The 17,692-nt window shown below is 53.2% G+C and overlaps 12 protein-coding genes across 12 annotated transcripts; 4 read left to right on the top strand and 8 right to left on the bottom strand.

Annotated features, from left to right (window-relative positions):
• Positions 1–4: 4 nt before the first annotated feature.
• On the top strand, positions 5–2,431 carry SNOG_07224 (hypothetical protein; the record flags this gene model as incomplete). The annotated part of the gene is made up of 5 exons (XM_001797521.1): positions 5–603; positions 654–897; positions 945–1,201; positions 1,254–1,733; positions 1,790–2,431. The coding sequence occupies 5 exons, from the start codon at positions 5–7 to the stop codon at positions 2,085–2,087; spliced, it is 1,878 nt and encodes a 625-aa protein (XP_001797573.1). The 3' UTR covers positions 2,088–2,431.
• Positions 2,432–2,837: 406 nt separating this feature from the next.
• Positions 2,838–3,020, bottom strand: SNOG_07223 (hypothetical protein; the record flags this gene model as incomplete). Its single annotated transcript, XM_001797520.1, has 1 exon — positions 2,838–3,020. One exon carries the CDS (start codon positions 3,018–3,020, stop codon positions 2,838–2,840), a length of 183 nt encoding a protein of 60 aa, XP_001797572.1.
• An 819-nt stretch (positions 3,021–3,839) lies between these two features.
• Positions 3,840–4,269, bottom strand: SNOG_07222 (hypothetical protein; the record flags this gene model as incomplete). The annotated part of the gene is made up of 2 exons (XM_001797519.1): positions 3,840–4,086; positions 4,151–4,269. 2 exons carry the CDS (start codon positions 4,267–4,269, stop codon positions 3,840–3,842), a joined length of 366 nt encoding a protein of 121 aa, XP_001797571.1.
• On the top strand, positions 4,245–4,920 carry SNOG_07221 (hypothetical protein; the record flags this gene model as incomplete). Its single annotated transcript, XM_001797518.1, has 3 exons — positions 4,245–4,254; positions 4,443–4,607; positions 4,658–4,920. The coding sequence occupies 3 exons, from the start codon at positions 4,245–4,247 to the stop codon at positions 4,918–4,920; spliced, it is 438 nt and encodes a 145-aa protein (XP_001797570.1).
• Positions 4,921–5,066: 146 nt separating this feature from the next.
• Positions 5,067–6,269, bottom strand: SNOG_07220 (hypothetical protein). Its single transcript, XM_001797517.1, has 3 exons — positions 6,059–6,269; positions 5,968–5,999; positions 5,067–5,917 (listed from the first exon to the last, which is right to left on the bottom strand). Exons 1-3 carry the CDS (start codon positions 6,184–6,186, stop codon positions 5,133–5,135), a joined length of 945 nt encoding a protein of 314 aa, XP_001797569.1. The 5' UTR covers positions 6,187–6,269; the 3' UTR covers positions 5,067–5,132.
• Positions 6,270–6,578: 309 nt separating this feature from the next.
• SNOG_07219 (hypothetical protein) lies at positions 6,579–8,525 on the bottom strand (the record flags this gene model as incomplete). The annotated part of the gene is given in 3 exon segments (XM_001797516.1): positions 6,579–7,153; positions 7,172–8,335; positions 8,384–8,525. 3 exon segments carry the CDS (start codon positions 8,523–8,525, stop codon positions 6,579–6,581), a joined length of 1,881 nt encoding a protein of 626 aa, XP_001797568.1.
• Positions 8,526–9,054: 529 nt separating this feature from the next.
• SNOG_07218 (hypothetical protein) lies at positions 9,055–9,831 on the top strand. Its single transcript, XM_001797515.1, has 3 exons — positions 9,055–9,111; positions 9,215–9,439; positions 9,492–9,831. The coding sequence occupies exons 1-3, from the start codon at positions 9,109–9,111 to the stop codon at positions 9,573–9,575; spliced, it is 312 nt and encodes a 103-aa protein (XP_001797567.1). The 5' UTR covers positions 9,055–9,108; the 3' UTR covers positions 9,576–9,831.
• A 280-nt stretch (positions 9,832–10,111) lies between these two features.
• Positions 10,112–12,624, bottom strand: SNOG_07217 (hypothetical protein; the record flags this gene model as incomplete). The annotated part of the gene is made up of 2 exons (XM_001797514.1): positions 10,112–12,277; positions 12,418–12,624. The coding sequence occupies 2 exons, from the start codon at positions 12,622–12,624 to the stop codon at positions 10,379–10,381; spliced, it is 2,106 nt and encodes a 701-aa protein (XP_001797566.1). The 3' UTR covers positions 10,112–10,378.
• Positions 12,625–13,245: 621 nt separating this feature from the next.
• Positions 13,246–13,457, top strand: SNOG_07216 (hypothetical protein; the record flags this gene model as incomplete). Its single annotated transcript, XM_001797513.1, has 2 exons — positions 13,246–13,286; positions 13,382–13,457. 2 exons carry the CDS (start codon positions 13,246–13,248, stop codon positions 13,455–13,457), a joined length of 117 nt encoding a protein of 38 aa, XP_001797565.1.
• Positions 13,458–13,948: 491 nt separating this feature from the next.
• On the bottom strand, positions 13,949–14,171 carry SNOG_07215 (hypothetical protein; the record flags this gene model as incomplete). The annotated part of the gene is made up of 2 exons (XM_001797512.1): positions 13,949–13,985; positions 14,050–14,171. 2 exons carry the CDS (start codon positions 14,169–14,171, stop codon positions 13,949–13,951), a joined length of 159 nt encoding a protein of 52 aa, XP_001797564.1.
• Positions 14,172–14,409: 238 nt separating this feature from the next.
• On the bottom strand, positions 14,410–14,857 carry SNOG_07214 (hypothetical protein; the record flags this gene model as incomplete). The annotated part of the gene is made up of 3 exons (XM_001797511.1): positions 14,410–14,499; positions 14,584–14,696; positions 14,749–14,857. The coding sequence occupies 3 exons, from the start codon at positions 14,855–14,857 to the stop codon at positions 14,410–14,412; spliced, it is 312 nt and encodes a 103-aa protein (XP_001797563.1).
• Positions 14,858–15,958: 1,101 nt separating this feature from the next.
• Positions 15,959–17,652, bottom strand: SNOG_07213 (hypothetical protein). The gene is made up of 2 exons (XM_001797510.1): positions 17,161–17,652; positions 15,959–17,081 (listed from the first exon to the last, which is right to left on the bottom strand). The coding sequence occupies exons 1-2, from the start codon at positions 17,431–17,433 to the stop codon at positions 16,773–16,775; spliced, it is 582 nt and encodes a 193-aa protein (XP_001797562.1). The 5' UTR covers positions 17,434–17,652; the 3' UTR covers positions 15,959–16,772.
• Positions 17,653–17,692: the final 40 nt, after the last annotated feature.

Raw genomic sequence — 17,692 nt, 5'->3', positions numbered from 1 at the left:
CACGATGAACAGCAACCAGCAGTCCAACCGGCTGCAGCTGAACTTTGGCGGTGGCGACCGCAACCAGTACCAAGACGCTGGCCGCGCATTTCCCACCACGCCCTCGACTTTCCCACAGCCAATCGGCCAGCAGGAGGTCTGGGGAGCACAACAACAGCAGCAGCAGGGCAATGGATATAGCGGTGGCGGTGGTGGCGGCAGCAGCGGCGGCTACTTCCAGAACCCGTACCAACAGGCGCAGTACCAGGGTCAGCAGGGAAACCTCCAGACACAGCACTTGCAGCAACGCTTCGATGCCAACGGCCTGGCCCAACAACTCTCATCGCAGCACTTGGGAGGCAGCGGCCGCTCTGGCAGCCCGTACGGTCGCCAGCCGTCGCCAAACCCCCAGCGCCCACGCACCGCAGATAACCGGGGCTACAGCTACGGCAGCTACGGTGCCTCGCAAGGCCCACGCCAGCCCTCGCTCTACGATGAAGAGGCTCCCAAGCGCCAGCCTGAGAAGTACTCGGACAACGTCGAAAAGCAGGCCACCATGTCCAAGAGCCTAATCAACACATTCTTCAAGGACAGTGTCCAGCGGGCACGCGACCGGAACCAGAGGTAGGGTTTGCCATTGCCGCTCGCCATCGACATTGCTAACCCCCACATAGAGCTTTGGAACTCGAGTCCATCATGAAGGAGCCCTCCATCTCGGACAATCGCAAGATCCAGAAGGAGAACAGCATGCGCAAGGCAGAGGTCGAATACCTGCGGTTCCTGCGGACTAAGGAGAAGCCCGAGAACTTCTCAACTCTGAAGATCATCGGCAAGGGTGCTTTCGGAGAGGTCAAGCTTGTTCAGAGGAAGAATGATGGCAAGATCTATGCTCTCAAATCGCTCGTCAAGCAAGAGATGGTAAGACTCCCCGCGACTTTGCCCACAACAACACTGACGCCCTGCAGTTTAAAAAGGACCAGCTCGCCCACGTACGGTCAGAACGTGATATTCTTGCCGAGTCAGACAGCCCCTGGGTCGTCAAGCTGCACACCACCTTCCAGGACAACACCTTTCTCTACATGCTAATGGAGTTCTTGCCTGGTGGTGATCTGATGACTATGCTTATCAAGTACGAGATCTTCACAGAGGACATTACTCGCTTCTACATGGCCGAGATCACGCTAGCCATTGAGGCCGTCCACAAACTCGGCTTCATTCACCGGTAAGTCCCATTGACATACCTTGCTTCGTCATGTCAGACTAACACTGCCAAGTGACATCAAGCCCGATAACATTCTGCTCGACCGAGGAGGCCACATCAAGCTCACGGATTTCGGCCTCTCCACTGGTTTCCACAAGGAGCACGACGCAGGCTACTACAAGAAGCTCCTTGCAGGTGGCGCGCACAAGTCTGCACGCGACAACCGAAATTCCATGAACCTAGACCAGATTCAACTGACAGTCAGCAACCGTACCCAAATCAACACATGGAGGAAGTCCCGACGGCAGCTAGCGTACTCGACCGTGGGTACTCCCGACTACATAGCGCCGGAGATCTTCAGTGGACAGGGATACGACTACTCTTGCGATTGGTGGTCAGTCGGCACCATCATGTTCGAGTGCCTCATCGGCTGGCCCCCGTTCTGCGCCGAAGAGCCCCACGACACATACCGCAAGATTGTCGACTGGCCGCGTAACTTGCATTTCCCTCCCGACCAGCAGCTTGGTGCCGAGGCCGAGGACTTTGTTAGGCGGTGAGTTTTTCCAATGTGTTGTCTCACCATGACTCGTGTGCTAACAAATCTTCTAGCTTGATTTGCGATGCCGAACACCGTCTCGGCCGCATTGGAGGCGCTAGCGAGATCAAGCAACATCCTTTCTTCCGTGGCGTTGACTGGAATGGGCTGCGTAGGATCCGCGCACCGTTCGAGCCCAAGCTGAACTCGAACGTCGATACGGCTTACTTCCCTATTGACGAGATTGACCAGCAGGACACTAGCGCTGCATACAGGGCTCAAGCTGCTCAGGCCGGCGATGATGAATACGCGACAAGCTTGCCTTTCATCGGTTACACGTACAAGCGTTTCGACGCGTACCGTGGCCCTTAGATGCTCTTAATTACGGCTAGTCAATGCTTCACGAACGTATCAAGATTTTGCGGCGGATGTTTAGGACTACATCTACATCTCATGAAAGAGTTTGACTATTCTACGATCACAATTCAAACACGAGCATCGTACGGGCGTTTTGTTCCTGCCTCATGTTGGCTTTCCACTCCTTGAAAGCCTGTTCTTTTCTATTTGCAGATCCTACGTGACGCAAAGTTTGGGGCTTGGCAAGACGTGGTTGGGATGTTGTGGGTTCACGGGTTTTTCACACTGGGCAAATGGCCCTGCAGAGTTGTACCATTCGAGGCTAGAAATCTTGAAGAGAAATGCACATTGCGTGTAAGAATTTCCCGTTAGGAAGTTTTGTCTTTGATGTCGTGAAGTGTGTGTATGTCGACTTGAAATGACTATCCTCTCCGCTGTGATGTGTTCCAGCCTGGCTTGATGTTTGCTTGAACTGGTCTGTCGCAATACGCCCTCGCCCTCTCTTCTCTTTTCTTTTAGCCAACTCATTTACATCCGCGACAGTTTCCCATCGTCCTGTACAGAAAACGTCTGTCACATCCTCATCCTTGGCCCCATCGCCATCGTACCCCTCATCATCGTCTCCCCACGCTCGATCTAAAGTCCAAGTATCTTTTCGCCATCATCGCTCAGCGCGCCTCAAACTGCACCATCCTACCCACACACCGTTAGCCCTCATCTCCAAACTCTCTCTCCTCATCTTCCTCTCCCCAAGAGATATCTCACTCACCGATTCGTCCTCTGCTTGTACAACACGCGATGTCCACAGTTCCGGCACCGGATGGGCTCGCCGCGCTTCAGCGGCACGTCCTGGTCGCAGTCGCCGCACTTGTAGTGGACGGTGCGCGCCGAGGCGTCGATGGCGGTCGGGTCGGCGGCGGTTTGGGTGGTGTAGGCTTGAGTGGACATTTTGGGCGGGTTTGGTTGGGTGGTTTGGTTTGGAGGGGGGGAAGATACGCTGGTTGGTGGTGGGAAATGATGGTTGCGCGTGTGAGTGAGGATAGGCCGCGGTGGTGGATACGGGTGGGAAGAAAAGTTGGGGCACGTGCGTACATGTGTGGTAGGGCTGGGTGGGACTTATCGATAAGGGCGGGACTTCACCCTCACATATTGGGCAACGTGCTTGGTTGTAGATGTCTATATTATCCTTGTGTGCTCTGAATACTTCGCATATGCTTCCTTTGACTAATCCACGCTTTTCTTTATACTCCGGCGGAGTTCATAGGTAATGAGACTTCACGCCGTGCTACATAACGAACGGCTATATAGGCTGCTTAGGGCTGCATATCAATGGTCCAGTTCTAGCCGTTTGAATTATGATGATCGCGGACGCGATGGCTCTCTTACGGCAACGCATTGCTCAGATGCACGAATTGGAAAGCCAGAGCGAATGGAGAGTAACCGCCATGACGTGGACATGGACTAATACGCAAACAACTTGCCATTCAACATGTTCAGAAGCTTTCCTATTCAAGGGAGCTCAATGCAGTTTTGCAGTCCTCATATGTTGCAACCCAAATGGCCGCTCAGACAAGCGCAACAGACAAGCGCATACGAAACCTTCGTCGTTGAAAAACATCACAAAAACTCCATCGTCGGTACTAGTGACTCGCCAGGCCTTCATTTTGCCCTCGCACTCTGACCAGTTCATAGATGAAGCTAAGGCTCGCTCCATCCCAATTTCATGAGTGGATCGCTCGCGTTGTCGTTTACACATGTCCTGATAGCCTAGCTGATCGCGTGTTTATGGACCAGAGCGGCGCGGTTTGGGATAGCACGCTCGCGCGTCTTGGTCTGTTGGCCAAGTTGCATGGGAAGCTTCGGTCGAGTATGGATGAGGCCTAGTTTCGTGGTGGAGGTTGCGGGTGCAGAGATCAGTTCGGCGTTGGAGGTGTCAGGGTTCACGGTTACGAGGCGTTTGCTAGAGATTTGGGCGGTCAGGATAGTGTTTCTACGCATTTTCAAACTCTCCGACCTAGTACTATCATATGTGTGGGTGCGGCTGGATGTGAAGAGTGGTCATACAAACGGATGCTCACTGGGCTTCGTCGGCCATAAAAGACGCACGCTTCGCGCAGTCTCTCCTTCTTATCATACTTCGACCGTTATAAACCGATGGGAAGCTTCCTAGCCATGTGGACTGGTATGTGTACGACATCGCGTAGCGCTGCTATTCACTGCGAGCCTCAATAAAGCTAATGCTTATTCAGAACAGAAGTGAAGGAGCGACACTCCTCAGTAGGGCGCCTGGCTATTGAGCTTCTGGTTGAAGTAGTGTCACAATAAGCCCAGGCAGCTCACCGAGAGTCTCTGAGTTATATAAGACTTCAGTTGCCTCGCCCTTCCGCTTCTTCGACAACCTCTCCAACTCAACCACAAACTTCCACATCACAATCAACAAACTCTCTTCCAATTCAACCTCACCATCAAGAATGTCTCGAATCGGTCCCTTCGAAGGCAATGTCATGGAGGCCAACTTCAAGAGCACCATCATCGGTGAGTTCCCAAACTTCCATCACAATTTCATATACTAACTCTGCATTTAGACCAAGCCAAGCTCCTCTACGGCAGGACCTACCCCCAGGGTCACACTTGGAGCGTCATCCCGGAAGAGTACATCGAGAGGGTCGAGAACTCTGGCAAGGTCATCTGGGGCTGCACCGTCTACATCATCGTCTACCCGACGCCAGGCAGCCTTCGAGACCGCGTCATCGTCTGCAAAAAGGTCACCGAGGATGGCCCGCTCAACACCCTCAAGGCCCTCCAGCTGGAGCTCCAGGAGAAGATAGGTGAGAATGAATGGCAGTAGGGTGGAGCTTGTGCGCCTTCGGCAATTCCGAGAAGGTCACTGGGGCTGTGAAGGGGCGCTGGGCTATTCAGGCTGGTATATAGCTTTTGCGAATGGCACTTGAAAGTGCTCCCAGGATGAGCAGAGATGTGTTCGGCATGGGGTGCTGGAGAATACACCGATTTGACATTCCAACTTTTGCCACACTTGCATGTCTTGACTACTGTCCTGCCTTACGCCAACTTGCCCGGCACAAACGGCATGCCCCCCGACAACCCCCCATCCACCGCCCACGCCTGCGCATTCACATAACTTGCCTCATCACTCGCCAAAAACAACACGGCCCTCGCAATCTCATCCGGCTGCCCGCCTCTCCGCAACGGATTTAACTGTCCGATTTTCCCCTCACTCCCCCTCTTCCGCGCCGCATCGTACGTGACCTTGGTCATGCCCGTCTCAATCAACCCCGGACAAACCGCATTACACCGAATCCCCGTGCCCACCAGCTGATACGCACACGTCTGCATCAGACTAACCACCGCGGCCTTGGACGCCGAGTAATCCGTCGGCCCGGCGTTGGACTTCAGCCCAGCCACCGAGGCGGTCGCGATAATCGATCCCGACGGGTACGGCTTCGCAGCGGATGTCTTCAACATGGCGCGACTCGCGTACTTGGCGGCGAGAAATACGGACAATGCGTTGGTTTTCATCACGTGCATGAAGCCCGCGCTGTCTTCTTCCCAGAACACTTTGCCACTGGAGATGCCGGCGTTGGCGAAGAAGACGTCGAGACGCCCGTAGGTGTCGAGGGCTTCTTGCACGACGGCTTGCACGGCGGGTTCGTCGGCGGCGTCGAAGGTGCGCGTATGGATGTCGACGGTGGGGTAGAGCGTGTTGAGCTCGCGCTTGTGCTGCGCGAGGTTGGTGGAGGAGAAGTCGCAGATGTAGACTGCGCGGGCGCCGTTGCGCGCGAATTGGTGGGCGGAGGCGCGGCCGATGCCTATGATGGAGTTTGCGCCTGGTGGAGTGTTATTGGAGTGTGGAGGGCTGTGGTTGGGGTGTAGGTACCGGTTACGATGATGACTTTGTCTTTGACTCTCCTACGGGATACCGTTAGAATGGGAACTACGAATACTATTCGGTAGTCACGCATACTCACTGATCGCCCAAATCTCCAGCTATACTCCTTACGCCTGGCATACCCTCGAATGTGCCTGGGTCTGGGAGCGGCTCTGAGAGCTCTTTGCTCAGGCCCGACTGCTTTACTTTTGGCATGGCTGTAGGCATTTTGATGTATTTCCCTGATCCTGGATCCAGAGGAAAATATAAGAGTTATGGGAATGTCGAAATTGAAAGAGCCAGAGTTAAGATCGGACGGCAGTGGTTTGCGGAGCTGAAGCGGACGTCACTAAATCTGGGGAAGATACCTCGGCAAGAAATACCCCTGCCAAAACGTGCAAGGATCCACTTCGCGTGGCCTTGTCCTCAACATCAACTCGCGTCTGCAAGACCAATATTGTCGCATTGTTGAATAAGCTGTATCATCCCTGGATGACGTGGATCGTATCAGGCAGATTTCAGTACGGTATCTGAACGAGTAAGGATGTGTTGATTTCAAGCTGTCGTGCTTGAACCCATTACATTTCCGTTCCTGTTGCTACTCTTCACAGCCCGACTTTTCATCTCTTTTCGTTGTCCTGTTCATTATCATCACGCAGGAATTCCAATCCTTCAAGCTCTTCGCCCTGCACTGCCCTCTGGGTATATTGCAATGACTTCTTTCTTTCACGCATCGCATCGTCACCACTCTTCGCGTATACTCGCTTGTAGCCCGCAAGCCTTTGCGCATCCGATACGTAATCAGCAACTCTGTTTCCTCGAATTTTCAATCTCGAGACGCGTTTATTCTGGTACCGTTGAGCCTTTTCTTGGTTGACATAGTCCATTTTCCTGGCTCCAGGGACTATCGTGTCTTCAATCGAGCGTTGACCGAAGTCGATCTTCTTGTAGCGCACGTGCCAGTCACATATCCCTTCTGCTGGGCCCAAGCCATCCATACGGATATTGAGTGTCGGAAAGCCCACGAGCGTCTCATCGCCTGTAGCATCCCTACGGAACACTGCGGGGAGAGTAAACCGGACATCAGAAGGTTTGATGAGTGCAAATGCAGCAGCGATGAAACGCTCTGGGATAGGACCACGGCGGCTTCGCACGGCACCTTTGTACCCTTGCAGTGAAGCGAGGTGGCGCATGTCTGTATGTTCAAACGTACGGATGATCAGTGTATCGTAGGTGTAGTTGTGAAGTTTGATCCAGAAGCGGCCGTCAAACAGCTGATACTCTTCTTTGGGTCGTGAGAAGTCCGCATTAGGTGATGTTTTCGATGGTGGAATCTCGAGTTGTAGTCTCCTCGCCTCGCTAGGTTGCAGTGCCTGGCGAGTGAGTAGCCACTCGTTCGGATGCGGCGGTGTCGAGTTATAGTCCTCACTTGGTAGCCCGTGGTCCTCAAAAGGAGACGCCTTATCGCATTTACGCCACCAGATATGGTGCACTGTGAAGTTGTCTCTGAAGTGGCTCTCTCCAGCAGCTATAAGCTCCGTCTTCTCTTCGGGTGTCAAAAATTCTGGGTAGATACTATCCACCCGGGCGGCCAGGTTGCCCAGCGCAGGCTTCAAATTGGCAGTCACAAGGTCCGCAACCTTTTCAATCAAGCAGTATGCATTATTCCAGGCCTCGTTTTTATCAGCATCGGTTGTTATTGGCCGTCCAAGTAGAGCATCGAAGGGTGGAAAGCGAATGAGCAATGTGCCCATCTGAATGTCGAGCTTCATCAGACACTGGTCGTACAGTTTGCGGGCGTATGCTTGATGTTTATTGACGCGTTCCTGCATTCGAAGTGACAAAGCTACAAGCGAAGGAATGCTCAGGGCTTTCGGTAGCTCATGAGCCTTGTAGATATGTCTGATGGCGTTGCGCGACGTCAGTGTCCTTAAATGATTAGATTTATCCTCCGCCCACTCTGTGCCGTGCTCTTGACAGGTTGCAATGAGTCTGGACTTCTCCATGGCAAGTAGGGGTCGCAAGATCTGGATGCCACCTTGCTCAATCGGAAACGGTATTTTGTTTGTGACTTTCGGTTCCTGATAGTCGCCGCTGTGGTGCACACCATAGATGCCTTCGCATTCGGGTATCCACTCAACGCTCTGCATGCCTTTGAGGCCAGTCCGTAATCTGTTGTTTGCTAGCCTCATGAGAACCGTCTCGGCCTGATCATCGCCATGATGTGCTACCATCAAGGCTCTGATATCTTCTCTTCTGCATGCTTGGCCTAATGCTTGGTACCGACGTGTGCGCGCTTCCGTCTCGAAACGTTTAAAGTCAGACATGTCGAAGTTCTCCGGCCAAGTAAGTGTAAGAATCGAGGATTTCATTCCAACTATGGATAGTCAGTCATGCATTTAGATGAGTACACAGTGCAGCTCACATTTGGAGCGCAATTGCTCCGCAACCCACGCAGCTTCTTCCGTACTCTCTGGGCGCACTTTGTGGTCGACAATGAAGCCGTGGCCTTGCGGAAGCGATGCATCGGCCTTCTGAGCTCTAGCATAAAGAGAAGCAAGTGCCATGGAGTCAACACCACCGCTTATAGCAAAGCCTACACATGACAGTCAGTCCCAATTCTAATCTAGGTGTGGTTCCACGTACCCAGCGATGAGGCTTTCTGGCTATCGCCCCTCCGCATTGCCCATCTTCTCGGTAATACTGCTTCTAAAGCATCTTCAAACTCCTTCTCGGTGATTGGTAAACTCGATGTAGAGCTGTACCATCTCGACTTCACTCCATGGCGCAATCGGCCAGCTGAGGAGCATTGCCTCAAACTGAGGACATTGCTTCTCCACATATACAGCGCCGTAGCATTGAATGCACCTGCGAAGTACCAATGCAAGAACAAATGAGAGTGGAAGAAAGTCTGAAAACGGGTAATACACGACAAATGCTCGGGTCGGAAGCGCAGACGCGTCGTGGTTCCGAGGTGAGCTTGAGATGGCCGCACCGGACCCTTGTTCTGGAAATTTCTCTGGAAGGTTTTGAGGGACTGAACATCTTCGACCACAGCTCCACCACATCTCAATTGTCACTCTGCACGCCTAGGAACTCACATAAACCCGTTACATCTCCCTCCGATCCCCAACCACCCCTCACATCACGATGGTAAGCTTGGTTCTCCAACTTCCCCGCTCTCTATTCAACTGAACACCCCCGACATCTCCGCAACCTCCGCATGCACTCGAGCTCTATGCTGACAGCACTCCAGTCTACCATCAAGTCAATCAAGTCCCTCGCTCCCCTCCTCGACCGCATCCTCGTCCAGCGCCTCAAGCCCGAGGCCAAGACTGCAACCGGCATTTTCCTCCCCGACTCCGCTGTCAAGGAGCTGAACGAGGCCAAGGTACTGGCCGTTGGCCCCGGAGCATTCGACAAGGAGGGCAAGAGGGTAGCACCCAGCGTACAGCCCGGCGACAAGGTCTTGATTCCTCAGGTAACATTTCCATCCCCAACATGGCAGCAGCAAGGATGCTAATAAAGCATAGTTCGGCGGCAGCCCCATCAAGATCGGCGAGGACGAATACTCGCTGTTCCGCGACCACGAGCTCCTCGCCAAGATCAACGAGTAAACGATAGCACTTTTTATACCAGAAAACAAGCAATAAACGTAATCTCCCTCACGGTCCAATCCGCAATGCATGTACGATATTGTACTACTACTACACAAAATATGACGATACGCTAGCATCTGAGCCGGCGTTTGGCTGCACGCTTTGTTTCTTCGGATTTGTTATTTGGCAAGCGAGCGGTGTCTTGTTTGACGCACGCTGGAATGAAGAGGGGAGGAAGAATTTAGAAAGAAGAATATAAGAAATCTCTACTCTACGGCGTTTGTCTCCATTCGAAATTCCGCAAAGTTCTGCCTGGTATCGTGGGGATTGCCTGGGTGGAACAGCAATGTAGCCATCTGACCCCCAAGGTCTCTCAAACATGTGCACTCCATATTATGCTTGGCAAATACATCACAGTCGGAAACATATCATTGAACCATTACGCATAACCTCTCCACTTCCAAGGATCTAGGAGATCGCCCCCGTCTGGAACTTACCCTCATCATTTCGCGCCCAAGCACTCTTCCCCGACCGATCACCACGCAGAGTTCGGCCCACCAGATCCCCACTGCCGTCCATCACTCCCAGACGCCGCATGCTGGTCATACGTATACCCACCACTCGGCGGCTGCTGATGCGGCGGAGGCTGCTGATACCCAGCCGGGCCCGCCCCATAATTCTCATAGCCTTGCTGATACGCCGTAGGAACAGTGTAACTGGGCTCCGCGCCCTGGCCGCCAGAGTACTGACCCTGTCCCTGTCCCCATCCATATCCACCCGCAGGCGTGGCTTGGCTGTATTCCGCAGGGGGCTGGTAGCCTTCACCGGCGTAGGAGGACTGGTAGGGATGGAATGAGTCCCATTGGGATGGCTGGGGAGATGGGGCGGGCTGGTAAGGTGCGGCGGATGGAGCGGGGGGCGTCGAAGTCGCCTGCGTCGCGGGTGCGACCGCTACCTCCGAGATTGAGGCTGTTGAAGGCGCTGCCGAGAACCGCCTGGGAGGTTGCTGGTGAGGGATCCGAGGAGACCACCACCGCCGGAAGACGAGGAATGTTGGTGGCTGCTGCCTCCGTGACTGCTGCTGCTGTGTCCGCCTGATGAACCGCCAAAGCCCTGGATGCCTGCTGCTCCATGGGGCTGCGCCGTGTGAGTGATCGTTTGAGCCGCTGTGGTTCTTGGCCTGCGCGGACAGACTCTGAGCTGAGGACGTAGTTTAGGTCCTTACCACGGTAGTTGTGAGCCCACTTCTTGACGACTTCGAACATGTTGCGGTGGATCTCGCAGCGATCGTCGCGCATGCCAGGGTGGTGGAAGACGCGCATGCAGTCGTCCAGGACCTGGTCGACTGGTACGTCGGGATGGTCCCAGGCGTAGATGACACGAGGAGCGACATATTGCAAGATGGCTACGGCGACTTGACCGGCGGGCTGGTTGAGAACGTTGGAGAAATGGTCCTTGGAAAGCATACTGTGCGTTGGGTCAGAAGAGGTGGGAATGGTCCAGACCTCGTACTGATGTTTCGCTGCTGAGTCGATGACGGCGGACGACCCGCTCTTGAGCTGACTCGAAGCTGTCTTGATGATGGGCAGGATGAAGGGTGCCAGTAGCGATAGCACAAAGAGCGTGACACGCTCGGTGATGGTCTCAATAAGCTTCTCCAGTCCAGGGATCTTGGAGACAATTGCGGAAATACTTCGCACGACATTGTCACGGAACACCAAGATGGGGTAGATCTTGGGGATGATAGTCGCAGGGTCGGTGTCCGTGCCTGGGATGTTAGGTCCTGGAGGACCTCCAACAGAGCCAGGAGGTGCATCAAAACCACTTTGCTGGTACCCGCCTTGTCCTCCTGCACGTGTGCTATAATCGTCATATCCTCCGGAACGAGCATTTGATGCGGCTTGAGCATCTGAAGATGCCTGTAGGTCCTGAGCTTGTCGAATAAGGTCGCCAGTGCCAGGGACCTTGCTCAAAACGTCAACCAATCCACTGCAAGCAGGAGCTTCACCTCCTGGGCCTCTCTTTCCGGTGGTGTTGCTTGACACAGCATCCACAAGCGCGGTGTTCACTTCATCAATCTCAGACTGGGTGATGTGGTCATTGGCTTCTCCTAGGACCGAATGAAAGAAGTCCACTCCGCCGAATGTCCCCGTCACAAGCGGGTACACACGTTTGCCATTCAGAGTGATGCCGGCTTCGACACCCACGTGAGGAAAGACATCATGGTAGCCAAGCTCGCGAAGGACAAGCTCAGTGTAGTTGGTGTGGGCACCAAAGTCTTCCAGACAATGCAGTCCTTGACCCAGGCAGCGGAGAGCTTCTGCTAGATCCTCTTCTCGTCCACGTTGACCGGATGCACCATGTGTGTACAGCCTGCCAAAGTGGATTGCGCGTGCGAACGAAAACTTGACGTATCCAGCAGAAGTGGCCCATCCACCTCGCTCGTTCGCAATGTAGTTTTTCATTCCAGTGTGCGGATCAATAGCCAGCTCAGCTTCACTCACGGGACCGCGTAGTCGCGGATCGTACTTCCTGGCATCCTGGTTGTCGGCATAGTCCTTGGGGTTGTCGATGTGCTCTTCAGGTCGATATACACCGAGGCGCTCGGCGGTGACCTCGAATTCGCCAGTAGCATAGCCAAACGACATGAATGATAGGACCCATACAAGGACACGGATAGTTTCGCCCTGCACTTTCGCCAGAGTCCCTACATCAACAGCCTGTTCGGGTCAGCTTGCTATGAACTTTGGAGTGGATTGGTAGACGGACTTGTGAGTAGTCGCGAAGCCAGTTACCAAAGTATACGCGCTGTTGCCATGTTAGCTTAAATCGTACTCGAACCGACCTAGGTGCATCTAACCTTGATCATGTTCGACTTCCATTTATGTCCCTTCAAACAAGCCACTGTGGCAAGCATATCCTCAATATCTCCATGGCGCCAGTTCTGCCCTTCGATCTTGGAAATGGACGCGATATTCCCCGCGCCAAAAGCCTCAGCTTGGGTAGGTAGCAGTACCAGGATCGCGATAGCGACCAGCAGCAAATACTGCGACGAAGAGACTCCCATGTTGTTTTGTATTGCGCAAGTCCTAACTTTTGCAGTGGGGTGATAGATAAAGAAAGCAAGAGTAGAGCTCTAGAGTTAGAATCATATCCGCGCCGTCTAGTCAGCTGTACCACCCACGGGTAAGCGGCGGTGCAAAAAAAGCGCCACACGTCATCGGAGGGGTCCACCAAGCTTCGCGGAGCCCCTCCAACTTGCGTGGCTGCAACTTGCAACCAATGTTTTACGTTCTTCACGACTGGGAACGTTGCGTAGATCCGGTTACCTCCCGAGTGAGCCTCTTTTCGCGGCTTTGATGACTTGAATTGCGCCACACTGCCCCACTTTCAAGCGCTGATGATGTGCATGGAGGGGTGTCGGGGTACCGTCGCAGCTGAAACTTTGCATACCTGTTACTTGGTATGGTATGCCGACGCTCGCAGACGTCGCTTGGCCGATGGAATGAGCTTGCACATGCTGGTCAAAGGCTCGCGATGACTTCCTGCTGCCTGATTTCCGGAGCGCTGACCTGAGCATCGCTTTAGTTAGACCTCATCATCTAACACCGCTTGGACAGCTTTGTGAAGATGAGACTGTCCATGTTGTCGCCGTAAATAAAGTCATTAGAGGCGGCTGCCTCATACAATGTTGATCACCCATGGCATTGCGCAGCCTGGATTCTCACAGTAATTTCTTCGCCGCTGGTGCTGGTCAGGAAACCGAAGCGTCACAACCGTCATAATTGATGAGACAATTGCAATTTTTTTATACTTTCGCACAGGGAACACCTACTCGAAGACCTCAAGGTCCAGACAGGCTTGCACTTGTATCATCAACCTCCAGATCCCGAGAAATAGAGGCCGAAGAAGTTGATCCAGTTGCCTCTCACACCCAGCCAACTTCAAGCACGAACGAGAGATATTTCCGAAACAAAAGAACAGTACAGGGACTCAAGCTACATCAGTTCAACGATAGAGGATAACAGCGACAGCGACACATCTCAGGCTGTCTTCTTATCTTGAGCAAGTCAACGTGGAGAGTATAACACTTTCGCCGCTGCATGCGATGATCTTGAAGGCTTAAGATGATGGTGCGAGTATTGAGATTTGGACATCGGATGATGGGTTAAAGTGTGTTTCAGAGAATTGAATGTGCAGAAGCCTGGCAATAAGAAGCGGGATTGAACAAGTTACGAGAGGAGAAAATATGACTGAGATGAGATGATAAGAAGACGAAGAAATAAAGGAGACATTCAGAGGATTGCAGATGGTCCAGGAGGCTCCAGGCTTTTCGAGCGACAGCAAGCTCGGTATCCAGGTGAAAGTCGCATTTACCGCGTACTTTCAGTCTACTCAACAACGGAATACGTGTCTCCCAAAACCCCACTACAAGCCTTTTAGTCTATACCTAACCCCCAACAAATTGCTTGATCCCAGTTCAGACATTGACCATGCATAGTTGCGGTGAAGTGCTTCGCGATGTGATAATTGCGGTGTGCTTGCTGTACGCTGTGGGTCGCGACGCTGGCTAGACCACGCTCGCTTGTGGGGACTGATCCAGGTACGTGGCATAGTGGGCGACAGCAAACAAGGGAAATGCGTTGAATGGAGAAGATATCAGGTAAAATATATTTCATCGTCTGAATTGGTGGTCAAGGAGATATGATCTGATGTGTCATGAGGTGCTCGGGAGCTTTCTCAGCTCGCAATTCCTCTTCCTCTTGCACAAGCCGCACCAGCATTATCGCTTTTCATGTCCGATTCCCGCATCTCATGCTCGCGTTGTGATGTATAATCCTCGGGGGAAATTCTACGAGCCTCCAACCTTCTTCGCCTCCTCTTGGAGCTTCTTGATCTCCTCCTGCGCCGACTTGCCCGTCTCGCTGCGATCCGCCTTGACCTGTTATTGAAGCATTAGCATATATCCTGATTGTAACCACCCCTGTAGCAATCCAAGCTTTTGTAATTGAAGCTGTAGACGTACCGCGCTCTCACTATCCGACGCAAGGCCCTCCTCCCACGTGTTCTTGCCCTCCTTCTGCGCCTTCAAGTGCTCCTGCTTCTTCTTCTCGACCTCATCGGCGCGGCCTTCATTGTCTATTGTAAACACGTCAGCTTATGAGTTCCTGACGCATGGTGTGCAACGTACGAAGAGCCGATTCCTTGCCCACGCCGCGAGCTATTGACTGGGAAAAGGCAGCGCGCTGGATTCCGACAAAAGGCGTGCGGCGAGCCGCGATGGCACGGATGTATGACATGATGGCGTTTGAGGAAGTGTTGTTTTCGTGGTGAGAGACTTGTTGTTGTTGATGGTTTGGAGGGAAGTTTTGCGGGGGTGTGGAGGCAGGAAGATTCAACGCTGCAGATAGTCGTTTAGATGCACAACAACCTCAATTGCAAATATGATGGATGGGATGGTAAGCTGGAGTGGAGAGAAGAAAGATAGCTTAGAGGTCAAGCTCGTAGATTTTCCTCGGGCGCCAACGAAACGAAGCTTCCCTCCCTTTCCCCATGCCGACGGTGATGGCATTTAACGAGTGACGTCACCGCTCCCCAAGACGCTACTCCATGTTTAAAATCGTATTATAGCCGCCCAATGGGCTGTTTGTGGGTGGGTCGGTGGCGAACAAGGGTATTTAGCCAATGAACGTTCACCCCTCACTTTGGTGGCAAATTGTATGGGGAGATGCTCAGGGCGTTCGTGGTGAGGCTTGAGGAGTTCTCAGAAAGAAAGATTACTAAGCTAGGGTTCTAGGCTTCTCATTGGCTGGACGATCATATTGCCACGTACTCCACCATCAATTTTGCCATTGGGCGGCTATAATACGATTTTAAACATGGAGTACATGTGCATTACGAAATGGGGCCCGGACCGGCCGCGAGCGTCCATTCGAACAGAGCCCATTTCAAAGCATGGGCCATGCGTCTATTCCTCTTTGTGCGCGGCCGTGTGTTGGTGTTCCTAGATATGCATGTCTCTGGTCTAGAGATGCAAGCTTGATGCACTGCCTGCTGGCTGAGCCATGCCGTCGCGAGCGATGTGCGATGCACCCGTGGGTCATGACACAGCCTGATGCCTGTGCCTGTGCCGCAGTATGCCGCATGTCGTACCTGCATCTTGACCCGCGTGGGACGACTGGGTGAAGGGTCCCTTCGCATCTGAGGTGAGGTCGCCGCACGGCACGGTGTTGAGCGTGGTTTTCGAGCTGGTCAGCTTCATGGACCGCATTCGAGGCCATACCCCGCACCGGCTTCGTAACGTTTGTTGACAAGGCAACTATACCGGCCATTGAGTTTGTCGGTCGATTTGCAATCTCCCGTTTCAAACAGTGAAAGGTATCACGCATCAGGAATACCAGTTTAATGTAGATAAGTTGTGATTCAGTATCCTATAGATACGCACTGCCCTCTTCAAAGAGGCGTGTTGTATAAAGAGAATAGTTCCCGAAGGAGAGATAAAACCAAGAGATTGAAAAAAAGATCGCCCCAACCGCTGGGTCGTAAATCCTCATACAACGGAAAAGAAACCAACGGAACCCTGCGCCGATTGACTGCGTAGAATCATCCCAGCGTCGTACAGGTACTGATAGACAGGCCGACGCATGCACCCAAAAACCGATTGACACCACCGCTTCGAAATCGCGCCCCAATGGTATATACCGACCGCTGAAACCAAAGACCAACCGCACAAAAGAAATCTACCCTTTGTAGTGGCGCCATACCAGGCAGCCGGGTGACAATAATGTATGATAGCACCGCTACAGAACACCATTATCTGTAACCAAGAATTTTCTTAAAAGTCTTTAGAACGCTGATAATAACCGAGGATGCGAACCCAAAACACCGTTATGTGCAAGCCGCCGTGAATGCGTTAGCGCTCAAAGACAAGAGACCAATGCGTTCTATTCGAAAGAGATGTGTTTTCGCTTCAGTGCAACGCCGTCGCCGAGTCGAGTGGTATTACCAAGATGTCGAACGAGATATCGTAGATTTGTACAGGGGAGAGTCGATAGTATGGACGCATGATCCTCCAGAGGATATCCGGGAGAAGGTAATTAGATCCAGTAAAGGCATGCAAGAGCAGACTCGCGCATGAGAAGGGTAGCCACTAGCTCAACAACAGAAGACGCAACACCGACGGAACAAAACGCATGGCCTCGTGCCTGCAAGGCTTTACCAGCGTCGCGACATGAACTGCTGCTGCATCTGTCGGTTAGGCGAGACAGATGGTGGAGGGCTGGCAACAGCTCGGGTGGAGGGGTCGACTATCGGGATGGCGTTGCGGGTGCGCTGAGCTAGTGGCTGGTGGAGCTTCGTCTGAGACGAGTTGTTGTGCTGGAACCCGGCAGGGGTGTATGGGTTCGGTGCCGAGGACAAAACAAAAGACGGAGTTGGCTGCAATTGGTGCTGGAGAGGAGACTGTTCTGGCGATCCGCTCGAGAGAGACGAGCGGTCAGAGCCTGAAGAGTGGATAGATTGAAGCTATTCATCGGGTCAGCGCCTGTTGAGGCGGGTGCGATGACATGGGCCGGTGGCAAACATCGTGGGCCAAGATACTTACATCATCCTCAGTGAGCAAGTGGAAGGGGCAGAACATCTCATCGTCCTCAATGTCGAAGGACCTTGCAGCCTCAAAGTCACGCTTGAATGCGAGCATCGTGGGCGGCTCAACGTTGAACTCCTTGGGCGTGCGCACCTGCTGTCGGATCTGCCTGTGGTTCTGCTGAGCCGACATCCGGGGCGCCCTCCGCGATCGGCCGCCGTGGTGGTTGTGCGAATGAGCGTTGAGGTGCTGTTGCTGGTGCTGGCCGCCGTAGTTGAAGAATTGCGACATGGTGGTGCAAAGTGATGGGTTATGCTGGTGTTGGTTCGGACGAAATGTGGGTGAGGGGTCGGTAGATGAAGGCCGAAGCGACCACAACAAAGGCGAAACAAAGGGGTATGATTCGTTGGAGAAGGCGTAAGAGGTCGCGGGGGAGCTGCAAAGTAGGTTGCGGGTGCTGTGCGGGCGCAGTGAGTATTAACTAGAGGGAGGTATGGCGATGCAAGGCTGACGAGATGTTGGGAGACTGGAGGCAGAGCAGAGAGGATGG

Source organism: Parastagonospora nodorum (genome assembly GCF_000146915.1).
Source record: "Parastagonospora nodorum SN15 chromosome Unknown scaffold_10, whole genome shotgun sequence".
Classification (NCBI taxonomy): Eukaryota; Fungi; Ascomycota; class Dothideomycetes; order Pleosporales; family Phaeosphaeriaceae; genus Parastagonospora; species Parastagonospora nodorum.
The sequence above is the reverse complement of the archived record's forward strand: the minus strand, read 5'-3'. Positions and strand labels throughout refer to the sequence as shown.